This window comes from Girardinichthys multiradiatus, chromosome 23 (genome assembly GCF_021462225.1).
Source record: "Girardinichthys multiradiatus isolate DD_20200921_A chromosome 23, DD_fGirMul_XY1, whole genome shotgun sequence".
NCBI classification, from domain to species: Eukaryota; Metazoa; Chordata; class Actinopteri; order Cyprinodontiformes; family Goodeidae; genus Girardinichthys; species Girardinichthys multiradiatus.
Window position 1 is genome coordinate 46,010,792 of NC_061815.1, and position 25,972 is coordinate 46,036,763.

At 38.9% G+C, this 25,972-nt stretch overlaps 1 protein-coding gene across 2 annotated transcripts; it reads right to left on the minus strand.

The window, feature by feature from the left end:
- Positions 1-911: 911 nt before the first annotated feature.
- On the minus strand, positions 912-25,285 carry tapt1a (transmembrane anterior posterior transformation 1a). 2 transcript variants are annotated; one of them, XM_047353677.1, is made up of 15 exons: positions 25,070-25,285; positions 22,504-22,634; positions 21,548-21,666; positions 20,209-20,241; positions 17,025-17,187; positions 13,198-13,333; positions 12,701-12,798; positions 12,365-12,434; positions 10,134-10,214; positions 9,513-9,622; positions 9,357-9,416; positions 9,189-9,257; positions 8,967-9,043; positions 6,933-7,102; positions 912-3,800 (listed from the first exon to the last, which is right to left on the minus strand). In XM_047353677.1, the coding sequence occupies exons 1-15, from the start codon at positions 25,257-25,259 to the stop codon at positions 3,496-3,498; spliced, it is 1,812 nt and encodes a 603-aa protein (XP_047209633.1). In that variant the 5' UTR covers positions 25,260-25,285; the 3' UTR covers positions 912-3,495. The 2 variants fall into 2 exon arrangements, with proteins under 2 accessions (XP_047209633.1, XP_047209634.1); XM_047353678.1 differs by lacking the exon at positions 20,209-20,241 and having other exon boundaries at positions 25,070-25,284.
- Between the last annotated feature and the right edge of the window lie 687 nt (positions 25,286-25,972).

The following is a 25,972-nucleotide window of genomic DNA, read 5'->3' on the forward strand; positions in this document are numbered from 1 at the left end:
CACAACAACAACGCCTTAGTTAATTAATTTTAGTCTAACCAGTGCATTTATTTTGCAACAGAATTGTACAAGATAAATTTCATTTGTTAAAAAAGTTTTTAAATGACTTATTATGGTCTCATTTTTGACTTGGCGTGTTAGCAGGGGTGTGCACAATTCAGTCACTGTATGCTCTGCTGATCCTACACAATGTATGACTCAGGGTTGTACAACAGCAGATGTGGAAAAAACAACCTCTCAGTGTGAAGGACGTCACATAGTTTCTGCCTGCTATTTCCCACATCCATGGACACCCCAATATTCATCAGCAGCTTAATATACAGCTCTGTGATGTCAACATGGCAACACTTTTCAGAATGCATCATAATGCAGCCAAGATCGTGGCAGCTCTAACTGCTGCTTTAAATTCTTAAAGCCACAACATTCCCATGTCAGTGATTTACCATAATGCACAATAAACTACCATGACATCACAATTGAAGTTCTGTACGTGCTCAAAACTCTCCATAAGCCACCTTGCTCTTTCACACCCAGCCAAACCCTGCATGTTTTGACTGATGTTTTTTTTTTACATGGTGGAAAGGTCATCATCCAATGGGAAGAGAAGCTTACCTGACTGACAACCGTCTGTTAGGAGTTGATGCCAAAGCTCATCAGTACCACTCAGAACCAGGGCAGACATTTCAAGGTCCAACTTGAAAACTGTCTCCATTTCAGTGTTTAAAATTACATTTTATATAACAATGACAGCTAAAAATGAAGGTACATTTATGCAATTGTCAGCTTTTACATAACCAGAAATGTTTACTTGATATGATACAACTGTTTGCAATCTATATGAATTATCTGATATTTAAAATGTAAATATCAGCTTGTGACTTGATAGGCACAAAATAATTACAGTCAAAATGTTTCTTTTAAAAGATTCTTTGTATTTCATTGTTTGATCTTTACAAAACTATCACATACATACTTTTCAGTCAAAGTGTTTCTTCTGATAATCCCCTAGTTATCTTTGGCATGGTTTATTCATTACATCCAGTAAACAGAACAAATGTTAATCACCAGTAGGATCCTGCTCACTGAGTGAAATGTGTTACACCCATAAATGGTTCACATAAAATCTGTTGTTTCTGAATAAAGTTGCCTTAAAACTTAAAACCACACCAGAGTTTGTTGAGCCACATCAAAGGTGTGTTTCCAGAATGAACGGCATGTTCATGCCGCACAATCCCAATCAGATTTAAGTCCAGAGTTTGACTAGGCCAATCCGAAACCTTCCTTTAGGTTCTTCAGACATTCAGCGATGGACTCGCTGCTGTGCTTTAAAATGTGATCTCTTGGTTTTAGAAACCCTTCAGTATTGGAGGCTGGCTGGTGAAAATAAACCAAATAATGTGGTAAATCATAGTTTATTCATGATTTACCAAGGTGGCCAATTATATTTTCAAATAGGGCTGGGTTTATTTGAACAGTTTTTTTTTTCTGTTTTAGAGCTACAGCTACAGGAAAGCTATTGTTCAAAGACATCCTCTTCGTTAGCGTTATTTAAAAGAAACTTTTGCATTTACCATTTGAAAAAAAAAAAGAAAAAAGTTTTATTACTTCAAAAAGGCAATTTTCATACATTATCAAGGTATGAATTAAATATAAATCCAAACAGATGAACAGAGCAGGCAGTGTACTGGACATAAAAACACTCAACTTCATCGGTTCTGTTGATCTCAGCTTTGGCCCGCATGTGGTTCTGCTGCTTTTCACTGGTAACAAAGCAAAGAGTTCGGACGACACCAAACAAAACAAGGGGGAATTCCGACCATCTGTTAGAACCATGCAATGGTTTGAGGAATCACATTTCACACGCAAAAATTTGTATTAATATACAGTTCCCCAAACAGAACCATATTCCTTATCATACCGGTAAAGGACAATGTAAAGAAACAGTTTCTCCAAAATAAACTGTAGAAGTAGATGCCAATGTTCGTAAACATTACAAAAAACATAAAATAATATTGAATATTTGACTGTATTTCCTTGTTCCAAGTAGCTTTATTGTTTCTAGAATTACTGAACGATGAAGATAGTGAATTCCTACAAATCTGATTCTGTTTTACATGTCAACAGTTCTTCTGAAATTTAGCTTGACTGAAATGAAGGGCTTTGCTTGGTTTTCTATCAACAATTTCTGAATTTTTATATTGTTCTTGCAGTTAATTATGAATAAACAGTTTTTATATACTGTTTCTATATATATAGATATTTTTATCACAATAAAAAAACTTTACAAAAACTTCTTGTCATTCAAATCACCAGTTTTAAAGCACACATGCAAAAAAAGGCATTCTGTTGTGGAAATATTGCTTCTATCTTTCTACTCGGTTCCTGTGAAAACATCAGCTGAGTTAAATGTGAAACACGACTGGATATAAATACGCTATGGTCCATCAGTGCAAATATTCGAGACCAGAAGAAATAAAAATACACACCCTGTTCAGCCGTGTCCTGTCTTAATGAGTATCGAGATTTTAAAGATAACATCGATTGATTGGTCACTTTGTCTATAAAAAGTGGTGATGTACGTGGACCACGTGTCAAAAGCGAGAGGCAACTTAAGACAATGTGCAGATGTGACCTGCTTCATCCTCCACCTCAGCAAGATGGGGTTCTTTAATGAAAGGTCAGTATGTTGGTGAAGGTGTCAATAAAAAAAACCTAATAGTGGAGTAAACGAAACGCTCTTCTTAAGGCCAACCGTTTAAAAGAAAGGAGAAGCTTTTTTGTTATGGTGTTTGTGACATCCCCAATTATGCTTCACTTTGATTTCAACAAATAAAAAAGACCTACATAAGGTCATGTTTGATGGTTCATGTTTGGTTCATAGATTTTCTTTAGATTTTTTATTATTCACAATAAAACAAAGAAGACACTGGCAGATATGTGCAGAAGATTGCTTTCCTGTTTCAAAGTCCCTGAATGACTTCAACTTAAATGCCTGGAAGAATTACTAATTATTAAAAGCCAATATAATGATGATTCTTCAGCATAGGTTTTCTTGTAGAAAACGAAACAATTCTGGCGCTCGCTTTAAAACCAGCTTTTTTAACTTGTTTTCTGGCTGCTGAGCAACATTTCTCTCCTTCTGGTCCCACAGCTGCTCACTCAGGAAGTGCTTGTGTGCTGTCACACTCACACATATGCTGTCGCTTTCTTTCACTCACACTCACACACACACACTTGGCAGATCATCCCAACAACTTGGAAGCCACACTCACACTTTGTCTCCTGCTGTTTATCAGACACCTGAAGCTTTTTTGGGAAAGTTCTCAAATTGAGGCATCAACCACAGCAGAATCGTCTGACACTGTTTCCCTGTTAACAATAACTTATGTATTGCCAATAAATACTCTTCTGCTTTCAGCTGACGGGGCCTGGGTGAGAGCCTCCGCTCTCCGTTATACCTGAGTGGTTATTTGCTACATCTGTGGCTCCCGCTGGTCAGTCGATTCGGTTGCCACAGATCGTGAAGCGGTCGATCTCCAGTAGGTCATTTTTGGGAGCTCTGTGGTTCGTTTCTGAGGCTTCATCTGCCTCCTGTTCCTTTAAAGGTGAGGCTGTTGGTGGATCAACATCAGACTGGGGTTCTGTAGTCAAAGGACAGCTGGCTGCTGTCGCAGGTGAGGGATCAGTGGATGGGGGAGGAAAAAAGTCAGCCCGGGGGGTCGGCTGGGTGGTCACAGAGGACGAAGAGGAAGTTGGTGGGCTGCAGGGTGTGGCAGGAATCTGATCCATGCTGGATTCACCTGAATGATAAAACATACAGATGAGTAAAATTCAGTTTCCCTGAAAAAATACTAGTCATTATTTTTTAAACTGTAGCAATGTTAGTTTATTTCTTATTACTAAAAAACATTTTGATGCTTGTCAAGCTATAATGGTTTTGCTGAGAATAAAAAGAAAAAGGCAGTGGACATAGCTCATCTGATGGGTTTATACAAGGTTCTTGTTGCCAGGCAACCAAGGCAGACTATAGCAAGTCAATACATCTTTCAACTTGTTCACACAAAGGCAAATTGTTGCCATGTCGGTGGCTTTGTCTACTGATTACACAAAATAGATGGTTAATAATAAACCCCAGTAACAGAACTATAACAGACTCGTTAACATTCAGCTATAGAACCTGGCATCAGTCTTCCTCAACATTCAAACTATAGTTAAAGATTTCCTGTTGATAATGGAGTGAAATGAAATGGTTTAACTTTTAAACAAAAACTAAATATATTTTATCTTTAAACACGTTTAATTTCTTTATTTTGAGCAACTGCTGTAAGATGACTTTTTTATTAATACTTCCTGTTCCCCAGAGACTCAAAAGTGAGATAAAACCAATGAGAAACCAGTTTAGAACATATAAAGTAGTTATTTCTACAACTTGACTGATTTCCATCAACATGAGTTATCAGCTTCAATGGAGCACAGAGGAAAATCATGGAAATTCTCCAGAAACAGTCTTTATATAATCATAAAACATAGGATCTCATTATGAAGTACTGTGTTTTGTTGAGAGGAAACACTGGCAGAGCTATTTCACTGAGAGCACTGAGGGTAGTAACATTAGGAAAATCAATCTCAGAATAAACAGAATAATTCATATTTGAAAGACCTAAGCAAAACTGCACTGATAATTAAAAGGCTTGAGAGGAGAGACCACTGCCTCACTCCAGGGTCTTAGCTACCAGTTCTCAGATACAGTTCTACATACAAATAACTGCACAGAACTGCAATTCACCAACAGAAGTGTGTTTGTCTGAGAAAAGCATTCAGAGTTTTAACATCAAAATATGATCTTTTTTTATACTTATACAACACATGTATATGCATACACACACACACACATCCATACATTACTCGCAAGTTAGGGATATTCAGCTTTCAGGTGAAATTTCAGGAGGAAGCTAAAATGTACTATAACGTATACAAGTGAACCTAATGTGACGTTCACTAAACCTTTGAGTGCACGTCATAATGTTTCAACTCTTTTTGCACAACTTGCTGTTCTCCAACAAGGAGCTTAATAGCAGTATTTACAACAGGTGTTTGATCCATGAATCAACCAATACATTTCCAGTTCAGTCAGAACTGGTATTTAAACGGTCCTCCTCATCATGCTGTATACATGTTGATATCATGAGACCAAGACGACACCTAACAGTTGATCAATGGTACCTCGCTATTATCAAACAGGATGTTCTCAGACAGAAGTGGACAATGAACTTGGAGTCTCATCAGCAGGTTGCAGCGGATGCTGACCGCTTCCTTATGAACGGTGCCCTGCGGAACCGGATGATAAACGCCCTATAACTCCAGGCACATTTAAGGGAGGTGAGAGGCACCCAAGTGCCATGTCAGACCATATGAAACCATTCACATCAGCGTAGTCTGCGTGCTAGATAACCTGCAAGAGAACCTAAACTCACCACCAGGCACAAGTATCATGGGCCAGGGTGCATGTACACTGGATGAGGGACCAGTGGGACTCAGTGGGCCTCTCTGATGAAAGTCGATTCACGCTGAGGAGAAATGATGGCCGCCAACAATGTCGGAGACGTCAGGGAGAGCGCTATGCATCAGCCACTGTTATAACCAGGCAAGCCTTTGATGGTGGTGATGTTACAGTGGTGGCAGGTGTGTCTAGTCAACACAGAACAGCCCTACATGTTGTGAATGGTACAGTGACAAGCCCTTACTACCCGAATAACATCATTAATCCAGTCACTGTGTCCCTGCATGAACAACACAAGCCTAATTTCATCTTCATAGATGACAATGCTGCAGCTCATCTAGGTCGCCTCATTAGAGAACAGACCTCCAATAGGGTGACCTGAACTTTCTCCAGACCTCAATCCCATAAAAAAAACCTAAAGGATCAGCTGAGTTGCCGTCTAGAGGTTTGTGACTCTGTACCACAGAACTTCAATGACCTGAAAGAGTGGGATGCCATGCCTCAGCAGACAGTCAGTCGACTTCTGAACATCATGAGATGTCGCTGTCAAGCTGTAATTGACGCTAAAGGGCACATGACATTATTATCACTGACATTTTGTGTTGTGGTATTCCCACCACTGTTATTGGCTTTTGTTTCAATAAATTGTTCGAGATTAGGGGATCACTATTGCTTGCTTCTACTTAAATGCCTCACTTTCAAATATAACTTCCCTGTACACAGAATAAAAACAAAATGCTTAATAATCCATACATGCAACTCTTTCTCATTTAAGCAGACGTTAGCCCAGTACAGCAGTTTTTATGTTTATTCTGTAATTGATACAGTCCTACCATTGCATAATGATGTGTTACACAGTTAACCACCATGTGGTTTAAGTCGAATCATGTTAGACTGTGAACGCTGAACAATAACACGCTGTACAGGCAGATCACAGTGTTCCGAGATTGCAGACTACTGTAAACACAACGATCTGCGAATGAAAATAATTATGCAGTGACTCAAGTGGAGCAGCAGGTGAAGGTTAGGCAATTCCTGAAGTTGTTCTGTCTGAAATATGAGCATGGTAACAATGGTTAAAACCCAGCAGCAAGCTACGGTATGTCAGGGATGTGTGGAGTAAGGAGACTGAGCTTAGAGCACAACAGAGAAGAAAGGGGAGAAAACTGATTTAGTAATAGCCACAAATTATTTACACAAGTCTTTACAATGTAATAATGACTGTTACTGCACCTAAAAATCTGACATGGTTTTACAAATTAGATAAGTTCAGCTATTTCTGTCTCTAAAATATAAAGAAATTGATAAATCTCCATGAAACCCTTAAATTATTTCAAATGGTGTAAATAAAGACCTTAAGGTTGGATTCATTAATTGAATGCAGATTGTTACCGTATAATTATTTAAACTTTTACTTTTATACTTAGTTTACCTGATGATTTCGAACATTTACGTGGGTCAGCTTTGCTGGGGCTCTTTGCAGTGGAGGATGGACCGGTCGGTGGCCCCTCAAACAGTTTGTCCTCCATGTTGGCTCTCTTGACGTAGACACAAGATTTCCCCAGCAGCACAATACTGTTTAAAACTTTCAGTGTAACCATCCTGCAATTAGAGCAGTGATGAAGGGAAAAATATGACATGTTTTAAATATTTTTATTGAATCATTTTGTTAAAAAGAATATTAAGATTACCTACTTAAAAAATGAAACCCACATAGATTGATTACACACAGCGTGATAGGTTTTAATCACTTATTTCTGTTGCTGAAATAAATGCTTGGGTTAATGAAACCCAAAATTAATTTAGGCAGTTTCTCTAATATAAAATATATTTTAATACAGACATTTCTTGGTCATCTCAAAAGTCAATTGCTTAGAATATTCCAAAACACCAAAAGAAAAAAAAAATTTGAAAACATAAATTTTGTTTTTTGGGTAGGCAAAATATAAGAAAATATTTTGATATTGATATCAGTTGCGATATCTGTCCATTTTCTTCTTTCCTCTCTTTCTCATCAATGTTTCCATCACTCTGTGACCTTTAGCATTTAGGGCCATGTCATTTGTGTTCAGTTTTAGGATCTGCTGACGTGTCCAACTGGCTAAATATTACATTAGAATGAAAAATGCAAGTTCATAACAAATAAAATATATTAGCCAACAGTTATTGCTCTCCAAACAATCCTTTGTGATATGCATATTGCACACACTGATATTGGGATAACGGTATATTCACAAAAAATTGTTCAGTCCTATATTTTAGGACCATGTCATGGCCAACCATAGAATTTGACTGCTTGCTTTCTGAACACCTCAACAGAGCCACAAGCTGATTGCCTCCATGCCACACTGCATTGATGCAGTAACACAGCCCTGACCAAGTACTGAGTGCCTACACTGTGTAACTGAGCATACTTTTATTTTGCGGCACTATTGGCCTTTATTTTTGATATTTGAAAGTAGGCAGACAGTAAGTGGGGTAGAGAGCGGGGGACACAGGTCGTCGGGATCCGGACCTGAACCCGAACCAGGGACAGCTGTGTCGAGGACTAAAGCCTCCACAAATGGGTCGCGCGTTACGCCATGGGCCACATGGACTACTTTTAAGTAGGCTGACATTCCTGCTTTTAAAATCTTAAAAAGGGTCTTATGTAATATTAAAATTTTCTAAGAAACTGATATTATATTATTTATAATAATGTTGGGTTTTCATCAGCTGTTAGAAAAAAATTTTCATAAAAATAAACTAAAATAAATCACAGAGTAATGAACCGATATAATACTAGTTTTTTAATTACCTAAATCGATACACTTCTATTACAAATGATAATTTATTGAGATGCGCCGGTATTAATGTGCTTTCATAAGATAGAGCCTAACGATTGAATACAATCACCACCATTCAGGTCTCATCATTCACACCAGGATGTTGATGAGCAGCATCCTTCTGTTTGCAGGGCCTAAGACTCTGACACTGATGAGTGGAAGATGGACACATTTGGGTCTGTGGAGCAATGTTCGCTGTGACAGGCCATTTGGAGCTGAGATTGTGTCAGCTAAATCTTTGCCAAGGCACAGCGATATGCTCAAACAAGGGCTATTTTTAAACCAGAGGAAAGGGATGGCCAGAGATGACACAAGAGATGACAACGTTGTGTTCTTCTCCCTGAGGTGAATTCTTCAATGGTAAGAGCCCAGTGGGAAGTGAGCAAACCTACCAACACTACAAAACTGAAATAATGCCAAGCTACGGTGTTGATGCTTGTATAACCACAGATTTCTGAGTAGATTGTGTAAGTGTGAGTATGTCAAGAGTCTAACTAAATCAGCTACAATTTTCTCCAAAATATTGTGTGTGACCTACATACACCCAAAAGGGCTTAAGAGATGCCTCACTACGGCAACAGGTAAATAATGTACAATACGAAAACCAGAAAAAAAAAAATAGAGCACACCTAAATGCTTACCCGAGATAAAAGAGGAACACACATGTGTATGACAGGGCTCCCTGCACCTTCACAGAACTCATCACCACTCGGATCAGCTGCAAACAAACAGCAAAACATTTCAATGGCTTCGTTTTTCTAAAAAACAATAAATCTAAAACCAGTGTTTCCATAACTGGTTTTTCTGAGACCCTCATTTTGTTTATAATAGTTATTGAGCTGTGACAGACTGCAGTCACTAACCAGAACAGCCAACGGGAGAGGTATAAAGCCCATCCTCCGGGCCACTGAGTCACTGTAGTCAGTGTAGGCCTGCATAGTGACAGACAAGCATTACAATCAGTTAGCTGCATGAGCTTTATGATGTTAGAGAATGATTATAGTGATATGAGAACAAAAACAAATTCATACATTCTTTTGTCGACTGCTGACAAGTTCGAAGGCCAAACTGGCTCTGTATTCACTGTATACCTGGTAGATATACAGTATTATACACATGCCTGGTTAGAAACATTGTTAATTAAGTGATGCATGTATGAGTTAATGTGCCGTCGGCTTGGTTCTTACATCTGCTGTGATGTCGTTGAACTTGGTGATGAATGCATGTTTAATGATGTCAACGGCAACTTCAGACAAGACCACCATGAAAACATCAGGGAAGAGCATCCACAGGTGGTCTGAGGAGAAAAGACATCATTTTTGAGTAAATACATGTTTTTGTATCAGATGGTAAAGAACACAATGAATACAAAATGACAAATAAAATATTTTCAACATTTCAGAACTCAACCCGTTGCTTTTTGGAAACAGTGATTTCTATGTAAAGAAAATGACAACTGGTACTGCTATAAGGTGGTAAAATTTCAGCTGACAGTCAACGTCTGTGTTTGAGACTGGCAGGAGGAGCAGGGTGTTTTCAGAAAGCTGTCAAACAGAACCACCCAACTCTCATCTCTGACTTGACTGTCTTGTTGACTTAGGATTCTGGGAAAACTCCCCACAGTACCACAGTGGGTCAGCAGGAAGAGAAAGAAAGGAACTGCTCAGCATAGCTGTCAGATTTTTATTCAAGGCAAACACCAACATCCATTGTTTTATATTTACAGTAAAAATGGAATGGTGCAGTTTTTGTTTTTTGCAACTTAAATGATATTGAAACCTTAGTTTAAAGGGAACACAAATAACTACCTGGATTCCATGAAAACTGCTCCATATTCCTGAGACAGACGATGAGGAGGAGAACATAGCTTGTAAACCGTTCTTTTATATCTGCAAGATAAAATAAAACCTGCTAATTATGCGTAAAAAAAACAGTAAAAAGTGATAATTAAAACGTAATCTCTTTGAATTCAGGTGTCATCTTTATCTTTGTCTAGTGGATTTTTATTTAAAGCACTTATTTTGTGTTTAAACAAGTTCCAGTAAATTTCAAAAAGGATTTACAGCTGTTAATGTGTTTTTGCTCGGAGTGATGAGTCACAATGAAGCCTAAAACTAAATAAATTCTCTTTTCTCATTAAACTACAGTTATGGAAGCCTTCACTAGACTGTGGCATCAAACAACTACAATTTAAAGCCTATACATGTGGATATTTGGCATATCATTATGTACATATACCAGCATACTAATTAGCACAGAAGGTTTCAAGATGTTTACAAACAGTGAGGGATGAAAACTGATTAAGGCTGATTGTTCTCACATCACGTTGAATGACACTAAGAGTTACTGTAGTAAAAAGCTTTTTTCAGACAGAAACGATTTTCCCTGCTGAATCAAGAATATCTTCAAAATAAAAAACTAAGCAAGCTTTTGGCTGTAAATGAACTTAAAACAAAATACATTTAATAGGTGCTGCTAGAATGTATGTAATATTTCAAGGCAGGAAAAATGAGAATGGATTAACATCCACCCATCTGTCCACCCGTCCATCCATCAATCCATCCATCCATTCATCCATCCAGGTTGCAGGAAGGCCTGGTCCCATCCCAGAAGTCAACTTGTAAGAGAAATTGTGCTCCCTGGCCAGGTCGCCAAGCTATCCCAGGGCAGAGACACAGAACGGACACATATACAGGTCCTTCTCAAAATATTAGCATATTGTGATAAAGTTAATTATTTTCCATAATGTCATGATGAAAATTTAACATTCATATATTTTAGATTCATTGCACACTAACTGAAATATTTCAGGTCTTTTATTGTCTTAATACGGATGATTTTGGCATACAGCTAATGAAAACCCAAAATTCCTATCTCACAAAATTAGCATATCATTAAAAGGGTCTCTAAACGAGCTATGAACCTAATCATCTGAATCAACGAGTTAACTCTAAACACCTGCAAAAGATTCCTGAGGCCTTTAAAACTCCCAGCCTGGTTCATCACTCAAAACCCCAATCATGGGTAAGACTGCCGACCTGACTGCTGTCCAGAAGGCCACTATTGACACCCTCAAACAAGAGGGTAAGACACAGAAAGACATTTCTGAACGAATAGGCTGTTCCCAGAGTGCTGTATCAAGGCACCTCAGTGGGAAGTCTGTGGGAAGGAAAAAGTGTGGCAGAAAACGCTGCACAACGAGAAGAGGTGACCGGACCCTGAGGACGATTGTGGAGAAGGGGACCCCAGACCTTGGGGGACCTGCGGAAGCAGTGGACTGAGTCTGGAGTAGAAACATCCAGAGCCACCGTGCACAGGCGTGTGCAGGAAATGGGCTACAGGTGCTGCATTCCCCAGGTCAAGCCACTTTTGAACCAGAAACAGCGGCAGAAGCGCCTGACCTGGGCTACAGAGAAGCAGCACTGGACTGTTGCTCAGTGGTCCAAAGTACTTTTTTCGGATGAAAGCAAATTCTGCATGTCATTTGGAAATCAAGGTGCCAGAGTCTGGAGGAAGACTGGGGAGAAGGAAATGCCAAAATGCCAGAAGTCCAGTGTCAAGTACCCACAGTCAGTGATGGTCTGGGGTGCCGTGTCAGCTGCTGGTGTTGGTCCACTGTGTTTTATCAAGGGCAGGGTCAATGCAGCTAGCTATCAGGAGATTTTGGAGCACTTCATGCTTCCATCTGCTGAAAAGCTTTATGGAGATGAAGATTTCATTTTTCAGCACGACCTGGCACCTGCTCACAGTGCCAAAACCACTGGTAAATGGTTTACTGACCATGGTATCACTGTGCTCAATTGGCCTGCCAACTTTCCTGACCTGAACCCCATAGAGAATCTGTGGGATATTGTGAAGAGAACGTTGAGAGACTCAAGACCCAACACTCTGGATGAGTAACCAAAGCTAAAGATGGTCCAACAAAATGTTAGTGTGTGACCTTTTTTTAATTTTTGGTGGCGACTTTTTTTTTGGCCAGGCTGTGTATGAATGACAGGTAACTGAAAAATGATATTCAGTGGGATGATGAAAAACTTACCACTGTTAGACATTTGGAATAAATTGTTCTTCTCAAATTTCTTGAAGACGCTTCCCTTGATCTCCACAAACTGTGATTCATAAAACACACATTAGTGGTCATAAAATCTATATCGCCTAAGAATACGTTATAGCTGTGGTACTAAGGTTTTAAAATCTGAATGCTGAGTATAAAGGTTCTAGAATATATCAACATACAAATACCTTTACTAAAATGTTGTATGTTAGCATACTCTTTAAATTTGAGAAGGCTTGGACAAATATAGTAGTTGCTTCTACATTAGAATACTGTGGTCTACTGACACATCTGTGTAAATACATGCATGTGTGCACTGACATTGTTGGACATCATGATGGTAAGCAGAGACTTGTTGTGTGAGTTGAAGGCGACATTAAGAGTGGAGGCTTGCACCATGATGAGGATGGAATGAAGGACTGAGAAAGACATGCTCAGGAAAAACACCTCTTAAAAATGAAAGCACATCCACAGTGGTTAGGTATAACACTTCTAGACTAATAAATGGACCAAATCCAGAAGCCGTAACAGTCAGTTATTTCTTGAGATTTTTGAGACAATATCAGCTGAAGGCTCAGACTCTGAAACAACATAGAAAAAACAATGTAATTCATGTACAGAAATGCAAATCTCATCCTGAATTTGGCATCCAATATTTGAAAGACTGCCATAAATTTTAAATAGATATGCATATGGATGTTATACAGTCATATGCCTAGTTTATGTTGATGTTTATTACTTTTGCTTTAAAGCAGAAAAAAATACAAAGATCATATTTAACAGTTTGGGTTTAACATAAAGATAAAATGAAAGGATACAGACATAAAAAACAGCCATTAAAAAGTGGGGGATGACCCCTATACTGTCTCTTTTCCGTTCTTTGGGTTCTGTTGCTGTCCAGTACAGAGCATCCAGGATGTCCTGACCAAAGGATGAGAAGAGGCGATCTGCAACCTTACAAAGAAACACAGGTTGGATATCAAGTTTCTCTGAAACCATTAAAAAGACAGTAAATATAACCTTAATTAATGGTGTCAGATAGTGAACTATTGATTTCTTCTGTTAAAGCACTAAGTCAATCCTGACATGAGTGACTTTCATATAATGTACTTCAAGCATCGAAAATGGAAAGAACTACAGTCTGCCTGTGATACTTGCTATCCTTACAAGGCTGGACGGTTAATTTAGTGGTAAATTTAAAGGTAAATATAAATGAGGTATATAAATGCCAAATTTTCTGAAAAAAGTTCCATATTATGCCAAATTATTCAATCTGCTTTCATTAGCTGTAATACTACTGGAAAGGTGTGCGGGTCTGTAGAGGATTTAGGAATTCCTAAAAGTCTCAATTAGTTAATCTTTTATCTTTTTTTTTAAACTACCAGGGGTAGAAAATGATTAGTGCATCTTTAGAAAGGAGTAAAAACACCATCTATCTACAGAGGTTGGACACTGAAACACCTGTCATTTTAGTGTGGGAGGTTTCATGGCTAAATTGGACCAGCCTGGTAGCCAGTCTTCATTGATTGCACATTGCACCAGTAAGAACAGAGTGTGAAGGTTCAATTAGCAGGGTAAGAGCACAGTTTTGCTCAAAATATTGAAATGCACACAACATTATAGGTGACATACCAGAGTTCAAAAGAGGACAAATTGTTGGTGCACGTCTTGCTGGCGCATCTGTGACCAAGACAGCAAGTCTTTGTGATGTATCAAGAGCCACAGTATCCAGGGTAATGTCAGCATACCACCAAGAAGGACGAACCACATCCAACAGGATTAACTGTGGACGCAAGAGGAAGCTGTCTGAAAGGGATGTTCGGGTGCTAACCCGAATTATATCCAAAAAACATAAAACCATGGCTGCCCAAATCACGGCAGAATTAAAGGTGCACCTCAACTCTCCTGTTTCCACCAGAACTGTCCGTCGGGAGCTCCACAGGGTCAATATACACGGCCGGGCTGCTATAGCCAAACCTTTGGTCACTCATGCCAATGCCAAACGTTGGTTTCAATGGTGCAAGGAGCGCAAATCTTGGGCTGTGGACAATGTGAAACATGTATTGTTCTCTGATGAGTCCACCTTTACTGTTTTCCCCACATCTGGGAGAGTTACGGTGTGGAGAAGCCCCAAAGAAGCGTACCACCCAATCTGTTGCATGCTCAGAGTGAAGCATGGGGGTGGATCAGTGATGGTTTGGGCTGCCATATCATGGCATTCCCTTGGCCCAATACTTGTGCTAGATGGGCGCGTCACTGCCAAGGACTACCGAACCATTCTTGAGGACCATGTGCATCCAATGGTTCAAACATTGTATCCTGAAGGCGATGCCGTGTATCAGGATGACAATGCACCAATACACACAGCAAAACTGGTGAAAGATTGGTTTGATGAACATGAAAGTGAAGTTGAACATCTCCCATGGCCCTGCACAGTCACCAGATCTAAATATTATTGAGCCACTTTGGGGTGTTTTGGAGGAGCGAGTCAGGAAACGTTTTCCTCCACCAGTATCACGTAGTGACCTGGCCACTATCCTGCAAGAAGAATGGCTTAAAATCCCTCTGACCACTGTGCAGGACTTGTATATGTCATTCCCAAGACGAATTGACGCTGTATTGGCTGCAAAAGGAGGCCCTACACCATACTAATAAATTATTGTGGTCTAAAACCAGGTGTTTCAGTTTCATTGTCCAATCCCTGTATCTATCTATAGATATATTAAAAAAACTTTATTAGAAAGTGCTTTGGGATTATTTCAAATGAAATGGACACGGAGAAAGAAACAAAAAGGAAAAAAAAGAAGCAAGAAAGAGAAGTCAGGCAAAAAACTAAAAGGGAGAGAAGGAGAAAGAATAGAGGGAAATAAGGGTGAAGAGAATTCAAGATACTAGAAGACTGTTTCTACACCTGCAGAAACATATATAACAACAGAAATGTTACTGAAAGGTGCATGGTACTAATAAATGCAAGATGTATTTGGTGGTAACTGCAGCTCAATATAGAACATCTGTGTATCTGTTAACACCTGAATGTAAACACCTGTGGGTATAAGTTTGAGCATGCCGCTTGTGTATATAAGGTTTCTCCATAAATAATTATCCAGTAGAGAGTATGAGGAGCCATAGACCTGCCCCCTGGACCTAAGACAGACACAGAGGAGATCTGAGCCACAGACATCCATAGGCCCCCCACAGCACGTGAACCCCGGGGGGACCACCGCCGGGACTACCGCAACTCCCCAGAGAAGAGCAGAGCAGTCTGAAGGATAAATTGCAATAAATAGCGGGCAGAGACACCAGTCACCGGCAGGGAGTGTGGTGGGGAAGAAATAGGCCCCACATTTGGGGGGGGGCTTAAGCTGATCCAGGAGAGGGATCAGCCCAATACCCGACCTGACACAAAAATAGGCGCACACAGTCACAATCATACATTCCCACCCTCATGCGTACACATAAAAACACTCACACCCACACACCCAATGTAAAGACACAACAATGGACGTCGAACACTGACTCACACTCCCCCCTACATACACTATACTCCCTGGTCCAGGTACCGATACCCCATGGGGGCAAGCAGCCCCCAGACCCAGGAAGTGGTCCCCTTCATTCCAGGGTGGAGAAGGACGGCCACCCCAGCACCAGCCCAGACTAGTGCCAGCGCCTCCCGAACCTGAACGACCCTGGCCCAGACCCCGACCCCAGCCCCCAACGACCCTGGCCCCCATCTAGAAAGAGGGTCATGAACAAAGGAGGGGCCTACCTGGTTTAAACCAGAGCCACACCAGAACAAAGCAGTCCCAATCCTCCAATGATTTCCGATCTCAACCCTATGAGCCCCCCCACATCCCATGAACCCCAACATGAATTTTCCACACAGGGCCACCCCCAACCAGGACACAGATATTGAACACATGCCCGGAGCCCAAAAGCAATAAATCCCCTCCCACAGGGGCACTCCCCACAGACAAGCTCCACCCTCAAAAAGCCTATGAAGCCACATCCACACAGCGCAAGCCCCACACCCAGCCCTGCTACAAGTACCCCTGCCGCACTCTGTCCCCCACCACACAGCGCGCCGCGGTGGCAAGGCAAGGGCCCTGCGCAACACCACCCGAGACTCTGCCCACTGGCGCAACAGAGCAGACCCCAGCGAGCACCATACTCACAACCGACACCAGACCCCACTTAATTTCCCAAATGAAATATAAATATTTTAAAATCTAGAAATAATATTTTATTTAAAATGACTCCACGAATAAATATGTAATTTTTTCCTTTTGAATTTCATACAGCGAAACAGATTTTCCGAGCTTAAAACTTATAAAACCCGTAAAAAAAAACAAAAAAAAACAGCTGGCTGCGCTAAAGTTTATCAGATTCTTAGGTAGCCTACAAGGGTAGAAAACAAGAAAATTAAGGGGTCAGGTTGATCCAGTAAATAAGGTGACAAAGCACAAACAGGCTTTAGAAACACAACTAAAAACTTGCTTATTTAATACAGAAATTTAAAAAGTTTGTACATGTGGACTTAGTGCGTTTTCATCTGAAACATCTTTGCAACTCCATTGACTAAAAACCTCAGCATGGTGTACACATGACAGGAGGTTTTTTGTTTTTCAGTGTAAGCGGTGTAGGGTACCTCCAACATGTTGTAGATGATGTAGAGTTTGATGACAGACTGTCCTCTGATCAGGTGGTACATCATGGAGTAATCCACATAGTGCATCATGGAGAAGCACAGCACCAGGATCAGGCCCTTCAGCATGTCACAAACTTGTGCTGGCTGCAGCAGCCGTGACCCACTGTTCACACAGACACAGGAACACACTGAAAAAACCCATCGCCTGGTTTCTGTACTGACACAGATGCTTGTGGTATTTAATGCATGCTGGGCTGCAAGTTGCTCTGTATCTCCCAGTATCAAACATGCATGAGTAAATGTGTGCTGAGAAAGGCACATTTTAACTAAGCATCAACATAAAGACATTTCCAACCATTTGAAGCATCATGCACACATTTTTTTAGCCCAGGCTGATGCTTTGCAGACCTCTGACACACGGTGAGGCTAAGAAACCAAAACAAGAAGGAACAGACAACAGATGTCTACCAGCCTCATCTATTCCTGCCGGTTACTCGGGCTGAATGATCTCTGATTTTAATCACATAAGACAATACAGAGACAATAACATAGACAGGGAAATATTTCATTTCTGTTCAAAATGAAATCACAAGAAGGAGCAACAACAGATGATATCAACAACAGCACAATATGAAATATTTAAGATATTATCCCCTTTATACAACCTTTATCTTAAAAGCCAGCTTTCCTTTTAATATGGCTGTTTTTTAAATATATTTTTCTGTTTAAAGTACATGTATAAAAATAAATCCAGGCTGTTCTTATCTACCAAACAGACCAGCAGCACCAGCGCCTGAGCCTCACTCTTAAAAAAAACGTTTCAGTAATAATATAAAATTGGATTCAACATTTTGGACAGAAATGTCTAAAACAGAAGGCAAACACGCATCAACCGTCATATCCAACAGTAACATCAAGGCACGTCTTTTCAAGGTATTAAAGTGTGTCAAACATGCAGCTTATTTTATTAACATCTGTAGTTGGCAGCAGCGGCTCTGGAGCACATTACGAGAAGAGCTGACATACCCATAGGAGCAGTTATTTAGCTACTGTGACCAAGGCGACTGGAGAGAGCTGAGGGGGGATTAATTTGAACACTTTCTCAATATTTTCCCTGTCAGCTGTGTGTTGTATGTATGTGTGCAAGCATGCAAACCCCTTCTAAGAAAAGGAGCTTCATGGTGATAACCAGTGTATCATAGTTATTGTTGGTATTTTATTACATACCAATAAAATATCCACAAAACAAAACAGACCTTTAAAAAGGTCTGTGAGAGCCAATCTATCCTGCTGCTGGTTGGTGCAATAAGCTTAAAAGTTAAACACATTGTTAACTGGTTTCTTTTTGGTTTTTTTTGCTAAATAAAAAAATTAAAAAAATACAATATTCAACAACAGTACAACAAGCCTGAATATTAGGAACTACACCAACAGCCATGATAAAACCTCAGTGACTTGAGCAGCAGGTGATAAATACATGTTTCAGATGGTTGGTAGTGGGGAGGATACATCACTGCACATTTGAACTGTTTTATGAGCTGACACCAGACTGAAAAATGACAAAAAAGTGCCCTAGAACAAGTAAAACAGCTTAATCATTAGTATCACTGTCTATCTACTTAATGCAAAGCCAAGGATAAAACTCTACAGTGAAGGCAGCGGTTGTACATGTCGGCTGGTTTTACTAAACCATTAGAGAATAATTATCCTTATAGTGAACTTTGATAAAAGCCACATTAATTTCTATCAAACATTTTCATTTCACAATCAAGAACGTACATAAATTCTGCAAAACTGTGGAAGATGTTTTTGATGAAATGTAGACTTCTGGCGTGATACCACCACCTAGTGTTCAAATGCGATCATAAGCTTACAGAAAGGCAGAAGAGACATCTGCATGCATCACTTATGAATACTATCCTGACCAACTTTCTCTTTAAAGCTACTCGCCAGACTTTTCTGTAAAGTTTGTCACTCATCTCTGTCACTGTCTCTTAAAACATAACATGGTCCATTTTAGAGTAAATTCTTACTCTTGAAATAAAATGTAGCTTCTCTAAAAATTAGACTCCACACACACCCCTCAGGTCATCAGATGAGGAATAAGGCCTTATCAAAGTTCCTTTAAGAATGTCCATTTGCATTTTTGTGGTTTTTTTCTCTCAATTTGCATGTTTTTTATGAAATTGCTCCTTCAAACATGTTTACTTGTTTTCTCCATGGCTACAGTAAAACATCTGAATCGTGTAAAAAAAACTGCACAAATTCCACCAATGTTTGGCAACTATAAGACACTTAGAAGTGGTTTATGAAGAGAAACGTGTAGACTGGAATGGACAGATTTCATTGCTAAAGTTATACAGCAATTATTTCTAAACACATTTTTATAAATACCGTCTGATCTGCACAATGGGTTCTATTAAGATGCTTGTTTTCGCCAGAACTTGATATCACCTGCTTCTTAAGCCATATACTGTTTGATCACCAGGTGCATGGCCTATGAGCTATCCCACCAGTCAGCCCCACTAACCACTTGCAGTACAGCCTATACTATCAGCACCATTCCAGTCAACTCCAGAGGGACCAAAAAATAGATTAATTGAACTCCTGTAACATGTGTATATAGCTGCTAGATTCAAGTAATTCAGACTTTATTTCTTCAAATTACTGTAACTTGTAGAATTTTACGTGAGAGCAGTCAGCTTTGAGCTGCATTCCAACAGTGAGGACTGGGTCTACTTCACCTCTTGTTAGCATGAAACAGAAAGCTTAAAATTAAAGGCCAGAAAGGGAAGGAAAATACTTTATTAGAGATGCTTCATGTTGAGTAGCAAATAGCCACTTGGTTGAGGAGGTAAATAAATATTTTGTTTCTGGCCATCATAACTACTGAAAGGTGCAACCACAGACAACACACTGTGCCACATCCAAAAGCAGTACATTAGTAGGTGTATCACTGATAAATAACACGAGGATGAAAATGACCAAACATGCTCAGCAGATCTTTACCAGAGCAGACACAAGAACTAAAACTGACTTGGAAGGCCAGAACATGATGTAAGGTGCCAGGCTGTAACTTCACAAACAGCATGGAGATGAATGGAGACTGATGACTTGAAACAGGCGCCAGTTCAGGACAGTAATAATTATTTTATAGAGCCCCAGCAGGCTTGTGGGAGCATACCTGCTTCTTTTGCAGTAGGGGCATGTGCGTGCCCTGCAGGGGAAGGAAAGTAAGGGGAGAGTCAGGCAGATAAGGGGACAGAAGGTGACACTGTGACTCGGATGAGGGTGATGGTACATTTATCTACGTTTGTGAGACAGCTGAACTGTTAACATCTCTACCCCTCAACTAACTGCTCTTGTCTATACAGCATGTCAGAGCTTTTGAAAGAAGGCATTGCTCCTTAGTGGTTTTTAGACTTTTCTAGAGAGCAGATAACATTTAAAGTGCACTTTTATAAAAAAGCTGCAATTAAAGTGTCTTCTAATGCCTTTAATCATATCCTAGCATTCTGTGTGTGAGTCTACAACTTATATTGTTTTTAGGAGATGCGGAATTAATCATAAATACATGCAAACTTGACTACCAGTCACAAGATTAATAGATTAATCTGTAAGATTAAAAGTTTGCATTTAGGTATTTATGCTTGCATGATAACAATAAAAGTAAGTGAACACCCCTTTAATTGTGCGGTTTCAAATATCAGTACATGTTAAAATCTTTCAGTCTTTAAGATATTTTATTATTAGATGAATAAAACCTTGGGTGAACACATCACAAGAGCAAATGTTCACAGCTTAGGTTTGCAAAGATGCATCTGAACAGGACTTCTGGAACAAAAACAGAATCCTAATGTAAAGTTGGGGCTTCCAAATGTGCTTCTACAGCCTAGTTAAACATTTCAGATTATGTTTTTTTATTGAATTATAAAAGATATCTTATGTGTCTTTTTTAAGACACATAAAACCCATCAAATATTGAAAAAGAGTGGCTTTAACTTTCATTCATAACTGTGTATTTGCAGTTTAACAGACTTTCTAGTGGTATGCACATTTCTTTGAATTGAAGTTCATCTACAAAGAATTGCAATTTAACCGTGTCTTTCTCTTTTGCAAAAACACAGTATATATACATACTGAAAAAATACTTTTATTTCCCTTTTATATTTCTGAAAAAAATCCTCATTGAGAGCAAGTGGAACCAAAGCCAAATTCATTGTTTGTGTGCACAAACTTGGCAAATAAAGCTGATTCTGAAGAAACAAAGGAATAGGTCAAATAATCTCGGTAGTGGGGTTCAAACACAAGCTCCGGAACCTAAAGCTATGGGCTGTAAGAACCCCCATAGTTCGAGTTTTCTCAAACAGTAAATTTACCACCCGCTGTTTGCATAAAGGGAATACACACAAAGAGTTACCAACCATTACCGTGAGGTGATAATGACTCTAAGCAGGTCTAGGTATATAATTTATTCCTGTGCCTGTGTCCAGATACAGCATAATGTATGTTTCCAATCCTACCTGAAGCCACAGCATGGCAGGGTGAGGAGGCGCAGCAGAGCTAGGAGCACCCTGAGGGGCAGCAGTGTGAAGATGTACAGGAAGGCATCGGCACACAGGAAGAAGCCAAAGATCATCAGCTAAAACAGTCAAACAAACAACACCGCCATGTCAGACAACAGTTTTCAGTGTGAATATAAAAAACTCCACTAGGATCATTTAAAGTGTGTGAGCTGAACATTTTCATTTCACACATTGTCCAAAAGAAAGCTTAAAAGCTTCACATGTGACAGGAAAAATTAGGCTCAAACCCAATTATGCAGCAAAAAAGCCTTTACAGTTTTTAATACATGATGAGCAATTAGATTTACATTAAAAAAAACAATTTCAACAATGTAAAACCTTTAGCATTATACATTTCAAGTTCAAAGTTCCAGTTAAAGTCCAGTTACATAGACTTCAATTCTAATACAGTACAGAAATGTTAAATTGTTTTTAAAATGTCAATTAGCACAGAAATGGATCAAACGAAGGTATGTTTCATCAGTACCGCCCAACGGGTAACAAAAAGATCTACGAAAACATGTTAAACCACTAAATAATTTTAACCATTATTGTGTGTCTAGTTTGGATTTAACATCAATGCCCATTTTTTATTATTAATGATAACTGTCAGTAATAGTAATAAATACTGTTTATATTTATTAAAGTTGGAGTTAAAATTAGCTATAAGATGTACAATGACGAGCTGGACAAATTTACTTAAAAACGACCAAATGAAGAAACAGAAAAATTTGCCTTTGACACAGTTTCCCATCAAATTATCTCCTGATGTAGGAACTGAACATCCATCGGGTTGTTACATGGTTTAGCTCGGACTCCAGGCTGACTATAACATAATAAGGTAGGCTTCTACACACAGGCAGATGGATATGGAGAAACAGGGGCAAGAGTTCAGGGCCGTTACTGCATACTACCTTCTCCAGCTCCTTGGGAATACGCATGCATGTATATACTCTCTCCCGGCGCTCTGTGTACTTTGCTTCATTGTGTTCCAGGAAGTAGCCTCTGGTGAGTTCTGCACAAATGAAGCGTGTCAACGATGGATCTGGAACAAACAACAACAGGGCCACAGTGTTACCACAGAGCCAGTGTCTGTAACAGTTATGTAGCCGTTAGCACAATGAGATTCCAATAACACAAGTTCTGAGTGATGAAAACTAGATTGTACCCGTTTTATCTCAGCCTAGATGAGTATATCCCTGCAAAAGCAAAATATATCGAATACAGATATTTAAAAAGGTTTTGTAATTATTCTCCAGGAAAGTACAGTCATTTGTAATACGTCATTAAGTAGATGTGGATAGGCGTAATAAGGTTGTATGTGAGACTTATTAATTAATCAGTTATTAATCAACAAAAACGTTATTATCCTAAATATTTTACTTCATCATTTGAAGTAAAACCAATCCAGAAACCCAAAACATATATATTAAATTAAATTCTGAGTGCTTTGACTTCAGATACTACGTTACGTAATGTTGTGGTAGATAATTTTGTCTAACAAAGTGTCTACTGATAAGAAGGCAACATTTACTTTACAGGTTTCTTGTTATTAAGTGAATAAGCATTAATTTACTGTGGAATAACTAACGGTAAAACTGCAGTGTAAGCTGTATCTCAGTACAAAGCATCAGTGCGAGTTAGTAAAGTAAATTAGGTAAGATTAGATTATGAATATAAATAAAAAGCTCAATGAACTGTAACTCGTTTATGGACCAAAAAGCAACTTCAAAAGTAAATTTTGGCAGATTATGTAATCTAGCATGACTTTACGATTTGTACTTTATACTTTACTGTTTGTTTACCTTGTGCTCAAAAAATATCAGATGCGCTTGCTACATGATTATGCCTTTATTTTTTGCTTTTAACTAAAATAAACCCTGTGCCTTCCAAAAATGTTGCTCCGGTATCAAAAATGGTTTTGTGTATTTTTCTTCGTGTCGGTGTCGATTTTGAAATTTTAGTGTTGTGACAATCCTACTAAATCCTAAATATATTTCAGCTGGTTTCTTGACTCGATATGTCTTTCTGCACTTCTGTTTCCTCATGTTTTTAATACTTATTTTTATGTTATTCCAATTATTCACTCATAACTTCATTTTTGAACTAGTTTGCATTCATTTTTTTTGTATGTATGGATTACTTTTATTCATCCAGCAGGAATTTTATGTCAATAGTTCCATTAAAAATATTTAAACTGAGAAAAATGTTCACGACCAATACTCATTGTATCTGCTCTAAATATGACGTGACACCAAAGCAGCACAATTTATAAGCTTCCTGGTATTAAGCTATTTGTAGTTGCAATCAAAGGTCAAAGAAAATACAGTACTATATGCAGGTCGTGCTCCAACCCTCAGGGTTTATTTTATTTATTATTCAAGGAGCCAGATTTCTCTGTATTGTTTAATAGTGATAATAGTGACCAGCCATATTTCTTCAGGACCTAACATACCTTTTATAGAATGAAGTGAAAGTCACAGTATACATTCATTACACACAGATACATATTTTTAGGGATCTATTTTAGTTAATTTTGCTTACAGCAAATGAAAACTCCAAATTTAGTTTCTTCAAAATTTTGAATTAGACATAAGAACAACAAAAGGACTTCTTAAAGACTTTAGACTTGATTAAAAAACACTGGACCAACAACAGACGATACATGGATCCCCAAATCATCACCGAATGTGGAAACTTCATCCTCGACCTCTAGCAAATTGGATTCTGTCCCTGTCCACTCCTCTTCTAGACTCTAGGTCCATGCTTTCCAAATTAAACGCAAAATGTACTTTAATCTGAAAGAAGTACTTTGACAACCACGCAACAGTCCAATTCCTTTCTCTGTAAACAGACTAAAACACTTCTTGTTTTGTCTGTATTGTTGACGCTGTTACCCACATTTGGAATACAGCTGACTTCAGCTGCAGTCCACACGTTGTGAATGTCCCTCACACTCGTTTTCCCTCCACTTAACTTTCCATTGCTATACTTGGATACAGTACTTTGAACAGCAAGCTTCCTTAGCAACTGCCGTTTGTGTTTAATCATAACTGTGTAGAGTGTGAGTAACTGGACACATATCAAGAAACAGAGAACAAAGGACTGTTGCACAATGGGGCATGGGACACTAAAATAAAGTAATGTGAACAACCTTTACATATTTACAACAATAAGAAGCTACACCAGTAGTTTCACCAAATGACTGAATTGGCTCTGTTTTTACACTGGTGGTTTATCATTAGCTTGTTAATTAAGCTAGCACTGACTGTAAACAAACTGTCGTCAGACGGAGGAAACTCATTTAGCTTTTGTAGCTAATTTGTTCCCCAATCGTCGACCCACCCTCCGTACTGTCGATTAGACGTTGTAGCCGTTGTGTCTCCTAAGTGTTAACAGCTAATAAAACACGAAACAGATAAAAAAAAAAAATGTTTAAAGTTGTTTAACGGTTCACAGCTGGGTAGACCTCACGGTTACCTGCTAAGAGCTCCTGCTGCTCCCTCTTCACCGCACTAATGTCGAAAAACCCCAGCGTCTCCGGCAGCTCTGGAGTTATTCCGATTTTTCCCGACATGTGAAAATCCTCCCAAGGTCTTTTCTGTCTTTTCTTTAGCTCGATTTCGGTCTCTTTCTCTTGAGACAGCTCGGTCCCTGACACGCCCGCCATCTTTACTGGGGTCAACGCACAACGTCATCGAAGCCGCGTCGTTCTAAGACACGTCCACTGGAAGATTCAAATGTGTTTTACAAATGAATAAATACATAAATAAATGCATCTTTCAACGCTACTCCGAAAACATGCTTTCAATTTTATAAAGATATAATAAAAAGTATATTTCAAATGAATAAAAAATGTAATGGCTCAGAACCATCGATCTGTTTCTCTGTAAATCCACTTGTAAACAACTGTTTACATCTCCTAATGCCTCCAAACAAACTTATCTATTCTATCATTGATAAAAATATTTTATCAACTGGTCACAAAATGGTCACATGTCCATGTGAGGACATCCAAAAGCAGATATCTACTCAAGATGTTCCACATGGTGGTGCTAAAGTTCTATCAAATCTTCTAAAATTTAAAGTCTACCCAACAACAGAGACCTCTTCCTACAAAGGATAACTTTCACATACAATGTGTATTTACCAGGCTGAACAGTGTCTCAGGTTTTATTATTCAGGTATCTCATTCTCCTTAAATCATACACATTCTACGCATAAACCGGTTCTCAGGATACATTAGTTAACCTTGCTAGTTAAGTGAAACAGAGACTTGCATAGCTAATACACATCTATATGTTTTTGTTGTTTTTAAATAAGTTTAAGAGAAGCTAAATGTTGCATGTATCAGTAGTTAAGGGGTTTATTTAGTAAATAAAC

Excerpts from the sequence above, each read along its gene's own strand:
- tapt1a (XM_047353677.1), bottom strand. The coding sequence starts at position 25,259 with ATGGCGGGCGTGTCAGGGACCGAGCTGTCTCAAGAGAAAGAGACCGAA. Across the intron at positions 20,242-21,547 it reads CTGCCATGCTGTGGCTTCAG|GGCACGCACATGCCCCTACT; the intron begins GTAGGATTGGAA and ends CTTCCCCTGCAG. Across the intron at positions 9,258-9,356 it reads TCAGCAGTCGACAAAAGAAT|GCCTACACTGACTACAGTGA; the intron begins GTATGAATTTGT and ends GTCACTATGCAG.